Here is a 6,385-nt window from a genome sequence, read left to right on the forward strand (position 1 = left end):
GCAGGCGCTCCGTGTGAGCGGGTCCAGGTGGCCTGCAGCAGTCAGCGGGATCTGCAGGACTGGCTGGACCTTCTCACCAAACACACACACACGACCCCCCCACACTCACGCAAACCCCAGGCTCCGTGTCACACGGTGAGTCTCCATCGTTGATTAAAGCTCGTTGGAACCAGCTCCTTCACCTCAACGCCCTCTCCTCTGTCTCCGCCCCCAGCTGCCCTCCCACTCCATCACTCCCTTCAGACTCTCGGAGACTCGTGGAGTCAACAGTGGAAACGTTTACCACACTCTGCCTCATCTTCCCTCCTACACTACGAGTCAGAATAACAGCCCCGTGTGGGGACCCCTGGAGCCTCCGAGCACCCCTAAACCCTGGACTCTGAGCTGCCTCCGACCTGCTCCTCCTCTCAGACCCTCTGCTGCTCTGTGCATCAAGGAGGTACTTCCCCATTGAGCTCCACTAGAGAAGTGTTGCGTAACGTGCAGAACGCAGACGTCAGCGACGCGCTTCTTCCTAGCAGGAGCGTTTCAGATGCAGAAGAATTGTAAGGTCATGCATGACTTTGGCATTTTGCTTGATAGGATGCAAGGAGAAAGACAGCCATGTGTGACCAGTGGGTCTGTGGTTGATTTTCTGTTCTTCTGTCATAAGTTACGATGTAGTTTTTATTAGTTAAAGCAGAAATCTGGTAGCTGCTCTGCAGGCCGGTCTAGCCACGCTCCATTCTAGCCTCCGCAGGTCTGCCAATGGCCTGATCATTCTTGTGTCTTACCAATCACAGAGCTGTCTGTGGAGAGACCTTGGGTTGGCTTGGCACTAGAGTCGCGGTGGAGAAAAACCATAAAGGCGGCTCATTTGAAACGGCTTTGGCATCCGATTCAGATGACTCGCACTCGGGCTTTTCTCTGAGACATGAGCAGATGGGGGTATTTATTTAGAAATAGTTTTTTTTTTTCTTTGGTGTACGACAAACTGCCACATTAACGTATTTGCAAAGCGATGAATACGTTACGTTGTTGATGGCTCTGATTGATGCTAGTGCTGTACAGTTGTGTGAGGGGATGACTTAAATATTACACCCCACGACTGGGTTGTTTCAATGGTCATTTATCTCATCTAAGATGGCTGCCAGGTTAGAAATCCGGAGTTCTTTTCTCAGAGGGCACCATCTAGAGGCAGAAGGATGTATCGCACCTTAAGCTCCTCTCCCTATGCCTGGAAGCAACGCCCCTTGTTCGTGAACGTGCACCTGTAGCTGGCCAACAAAGCTAAAACGCATCGGCTAACGCTGAGCAGCACTCAGTTAAAATTGCACGGGGCTCTCCATGACTTTACGCCGCTCCCGCAATTTCCCGTCTGGTCTGTTCTGAACCGCTGAGCTTCACGCGTTTTGGAAGCATAGCGTGTTAAAAAAGACCCGGCGCATATGTTTAGCTAATCTTTGCACTTTACAGAAGTCTGGCGATGCTTACGCATCTGGTGGAAAGCCGTGGACAAGAGTATTTTTTTTTATCTGGTCTCTCATTTTGCATTTTTAATTTGAAGGATAAAAACAAGAAGAAGTTTCCACCCATCAGGAAACCGGAGCGGAAACCTTCAGAAGAAGACTTCAGCGCTAGAAAGAGTACGTGTTATTTCCGGTCATTTCCGTGGACGTACGATGCGCTAACACACGTGCTGTTTTGGGTTTTGTGTGCCAGGCACAGCGGCTCCGGAGGAGGACGCTCAGATACTTAAAGTGATCGAGGCTTACTGTACGAGCGCCAAGACTCGTCAGACTCTCAACTCTAGTGAGTTCACTCATAACCTGTCGTGCAGACCGAGTGTCTCGGTCAGTGTTTGTTCTCAGCTTCTTCCACTAACAATGTCTCTTCTCTCTTCTCTTTTCATGTCTTTACCTTTTTTATATTCGTGCTGCTTCCTCCCTCACACACCACATCTTTCGTTATTACTCTGCCTTCGTGTCACACATCGGTTCTGGTTTGTCTGACCCTACATGCTTTAATTCACCCCGACATTATGCTGCTGGTTGTTTTATGGTTCTGTAAAGCCTGGCAAGGAACCGACCTCATGCACAACCACGTGCTCGATGAGAACAGCCTCGCTGTGGCTGGGTGTTCTGGCAACGTTCAGTGTTCTGACCTATCAGAAGACTCGGATTATGACAGTATCTGGACTTCCCAGAGTCACAGGACCGCCTCGTTTTCTCGTAAGAGTTGCAAAGCGGTGACGTGCTGGTGATCCGGCCGGCACTAGTGGTAGATGTGTGTGTTTGGGTCTAGTTTACTTACTAGTCATCTTTGTTAAAGCCAACATAAGACAGGCTTCAGCAGGGACTTCCTGCTTTCTAACAGGGTTTCGTGTTTGTTTAGGTTCCAGCAGGAAGGACGTTCAGATGTTGTTTCCAGAGGAGGAGAAGATCATAGTAGAAGAAACCAGAAGCAACGGACAGACCGTGGTGGAGGAGAGGTAAGAAGGCATAGGACACCAGCCTAGGTAACCATTTTCAGTGGTGAAGATCAGCTGTTCCTTCCCTGCAGGAGTCTGGTGGACACGGTCTACAGTCTCAGAGACGAGGTTCAGAAGCTCAAACAGGTGAGTCTGCTTCTGCTTTTATCTTTTTAAATCTATAACAATCAGATTAACGAGCGCCGTTTTCAATGGGAGCGCTCTAATAAGGGGCTGCTGCCGTACGATCATCCATTTAAAGCTCCGACTAAATAAATGAAATTATTTTTCTTGTATGGGGGGGGATAGTAATCCTCATTAATATTCATGATATGCAAATGTCTCTCCTGATTCGTGAATTCTTCGTTTGTTCTCCTTCCTTTGGTAAAACAGAATCCTTGATTTTTTTATCTCCATAAATAAAAGCTTGAACGTGTTCTGCTTTGTTGTGTAATGCTAACGGTTAGCTCTACTCTCCTTCCTGTGGGTGGCTCACGATGAACGAACCCTTTAAGACCGTTACGGTAGAAACTAATAAAAGATGGTGTTAGGAAATGAAGCTTCACCTCTTCTCGCATTCAGGACTGATGTTGATTCATGCTATTTTGTACTGTTGTGACCTGCTGTTTTATCACAATAACTTTGGTCAGTCACATGGTAGAGCACGTTTTAGTCTATTAAATATAAATGTATAGATATAATCAGGAAATTCATGTAAAAATTACCAAAATAAGAAACTAACATAAGAGTCTTGGGATGAGTGAATATAAAGGGAAACCCCTTATTACTTCAAATGAAATAAAAACGGACGCTTTGTTGCCTTATTTTTTATTTCTGATTAATTTTCAAACCAGGATTGAGAAATGAAAGCAGCTTGGTCATGGTGAGTTCGTCTAGAAAAAGTGTCAGACTTTTCACCCAATCAGGGCTTTGTGCTCTTCCTGTTCTCCTCAACTTGTCCACCGCCTTTGGTAAAGTTGACCATCACATCCTGATTTCCAGATTGGAGCAGAAGACCGGAATTACAGGATCAGCCCTGAACTGGTTCTGCTCCTAATTTCATGACAGGAGTCTTAGCATTGTGCTGGGTGACTGTTCATCTCAGTTCCCATTCATTAGGAGTGCCTCAAGGCTCCATCCGTGGTCCGCTACGGTTTTCCATTCATATCCTTTCTTTGGGTGATGTCTTCAGGAAGCACTCTGTCCACTACAGCTTCTACGCAGATGAATGTCGAATGTATCTGTCCTTCAAACCCAGTGATTCCTTCCAATCTCCTTCTGATTGTCTACAGGAAATCAAGGACTGGCTGGTGGTGAATTTTAATTACTCTAAAACCAAAGTTACACTCTTTAGATCTCCAAGTCTAGCTGATGCCAAACACCTGAGCTCCATTCTCTCACCTTCCTCATGTCATGTCTACGACTGCAAACCTGGATGGAATGGACTCGGCCCTGAAAATGGAATCTCAGGTCAACTCTGTTGTGAAATCCTGCTTCTTCCAGCTTAAGTGGAGCTCTAAACGTTGGTCTGTGCTGGGTAATCGTCACCTCGAGTCGTTAATCCATGCATTTATTACTTAAACAACTCTCTATGGGATCAGTAAAGCATCTCGCACGCCTTTAACTTGTTCTCTACCAGAACCAGTAGACGGCAACATATTACCCTGATCTTAAAACGTCTCCACTGGCTGCCCATTCATTTCAGGGTCAATTTTAAGTTTTCAAATCTCTGAATGGTCTTTCTCCAGCCTATGTGACAGCTCCTTCGTCAACCCTCGCATGCTCTTGGATCCGCCATGCGTCCCTAAGGCACAGTACAAGGCTAGAGGTGAAAGGGCGTTGACGGTCAGCGGCCCGTAGTGCTGGTATTCACTTCTCCTCCAGGTCAGGCAGGCAGGCATCCTCCTTTGGTTGGTTTTATTTTTATCTCTTTTCTCAGGTTTTTAATCCATCACCGCATTCTGGATCAGCCTCTTTATTTTCTTCCTTCCTGTATTCTAGTAAAATGTCTTTTTTTCATGTATCTGTTGGTGTCCTTGTGTCAGTTTTAAATGTCATCTCTTCGTTTTAACCTGTTTTTATCTGTCCCTGCCAATCTTCAGCACTGTAGTCAGTAGTAATGCTGTGCTCACAGTGCTCTATGGATAAACTGGTATGATCTGGTGTGCGAAGAGCATTTAAAGATAAACATCTCCTACTCTGCTTTTAGAGCTTTCATCTTTTGTACCTCCCATTATTCCCCCAGGACAACAAGGGGTTAAAGAGGACGCTGGAGGAAGAACAGCAAGCTAGAAAAGAGCTGGAGAGGATTGTCCGGAGAGTCCTGAAGAACATGAACGACCCAACCTGGGATGAGACTAATCTCTGAAATCACCACAGATCCTGATATCCAAGTGACCAAATGACTAGTTCCTCTCAAGCTCCATGGACAGAAGCTGCCGGTAGTTTGCGCCACTTTTCAGCGTGTCAAATCCTCTAAGCTGTAACCCTCAGAGACTTGTGCCAAACGGTGGACCAAGTGGAAACTCCTGCCTGCTACCAGCAAACACATCGGATCATAAAGTTGGTGGGACACGGACGCCACTACTTTACTCCTCCTTCCAGGGCTGGTTTAGTCTCGTCCCAGTGCATAAATAAGCAGGTTCAACATTTCCAAGATATGTCGGAGAAGATTTAAATCTCTGTGAAACTTTAAGTAAAAGATGAAGGCATTATTTAAAATAATCCCAATGATTGTCAAGAAACCTCAGGGCTTAACAAGGCAGCAATCATTCCCCACTCATCCATCTCAAATTTCACAATAAAAGCAGAATCTGAAGGTGCTCCAGACTTTATACTGAAGGTCTCGTAGCTCTTGGTTCACAGGTAGACTTCTACATGACTGTCTGGTTTATGTTCTTATTCTTTTGCTCATCAACGGCTGATGAAGATGGAGAAAAGAAAAGCATAACAGACTTTAAAATTCAAAAACAAACAAGAGGCTTCGTGTTACAATGATAGTGGAAAAGATTAAGGACTGAAAAATGGGAGATGTTTATTTAACTAAAGCGAGAAATTAACGAGCTTGTGGTAGCCTGGATAAAATCATTATTATAATAAAAACTCCTGTAAAGATGGTATAAACTCAGCTCTATCATTTAGGCACTTTAAACAACCGGCAGGTTTTGGTGTATATAGTCTCTGGATTGTTTATTGAAGCCATAAAAACAGCTCACGTCAGGCTAAAGGTCAGCTCAGTGAATTTTTCTTTTCAGGAACCCAAAACACGTGAAATGCGTGTTTTATGATGTCAAATGCAGCCTGTTGTAGGATTTCCTACGTTTTATATTTGTTTTTTACTGTGACTTTTTACTTTGTAAAACTTCTGCTTGACCGGGCGCATCGCAGCAGAAGCGATTTAATCAGGAAACATCTTCAGATGTGCCATTAGGAGAAACATTCCTCTGCTAAATCCTCCAGCATTAAGTTGTGAACCACTATTTTGTTAGTGCTAAAATGAAAGGATCTGTGAATCTGACTGCATCTAGTGCTAACCTGTTATAAGTTACTCACTCAGATTTTAGGATGATGAATACAGTAGTTACCATGACAACAGTTGTCCCCTCTTATTTATTTCAGCTGTGTGTCTCCTGGTGAATAAAACGTTGAGTCAAACTTGTTTTCCTCTGATTCTGATCAATTATTATTTTTGTTACTTAACACAATTGCTAATCCTGCTGTTTTCTAGGTGTGGTTCTTTTTAAAACTTTAAAGAACTCAGTTTTACTTTCTGATTTTGTTGGGCCTGCCTTCTTGACCCGTTTCAGTCTGATTTCAGGTCCAACTTCCCATGTTTGTGTGCTACAGATATTCTGGTCCGTCACTTTGTCTTGCTGTTACGCGGCCTTTGATACAGCAGACCATACGACCTTACTGAACAGACTTGAGTCTTGGGTG

At 44.7% G+C, this 6,385-nt stretch overlaps 1 protein-coding gene across 2 annotated transcripts in view; it reads left to right on the forward strand.

The window, feature by feature from the left end:
* The window catches only part of arhgef7b (Rho guanine nucleotide exchange factor (GEF) 7b), a 32,167-nt gene extending 26,064 nt beyond the window's left edge, over nucleotides 1-6,103 (forward strand). The window contains exons 15-22 of one of the 2 annotated variants that reach the window (XM_015952301.3): nucleotides 5-135; nucleotides 215-439; nucleotides 1,547-1,625; nucleotides 1,702-1,791; nucleotides 2,052-2,210; nucleotides 2,374-2,470; nucleotides 2,542-2,596; nucleotides 4,695-6,103. In XM_015952301.3, coding sequence (XP_015807787.1) covers nucleotides 5-135; nucleotides 215-439; nucleotides 1,547-1,625; nucleotides 1,702-1,791; nucleotides 2,052-2,210; nucleotides 2,374-2,470; nucleotides 2,542-2,596; nucleotides 4,695-4,817 — 959 coding nt within the window. In that variant the 3' untranslated portion in view covers nucleotides 4,818-6,103. The remainder of the gene's footprint in view (nucleotides 1-4; nucleotides 136-214; nucleotides 440-1,546; nucleotides 1,626-1,701; nucleotides 1,792-2,051; nucleotides 2,211-2,373; nucleotides 2,471-2,541; nucleotides 2,597-4,694) is intronic. The other variant, XM_015952302.3, reaches the window with a different exon arrangement.
* Nucleotides 6,104-6,385: the final 282 nt, after the last annotated feature.

The sequence above is a fragment of the Nothobranchius furzeri genome, chromosome 14, assembly GCF_043380555.1.
Source record: "Nothobranchius furzeri strain GRZ-AD chromosome 14, NfurGRZ-RIMD1, whole genome shotgun sequence".
Taxonomy (NCBI): domain Eukaryota; kingdom Metazoa; phylum Chordata; class Actinopteri; order Cyprinodontiformes; family Nothobranchiidae; genus Nothobranchius; species Nothobranchius furzeri.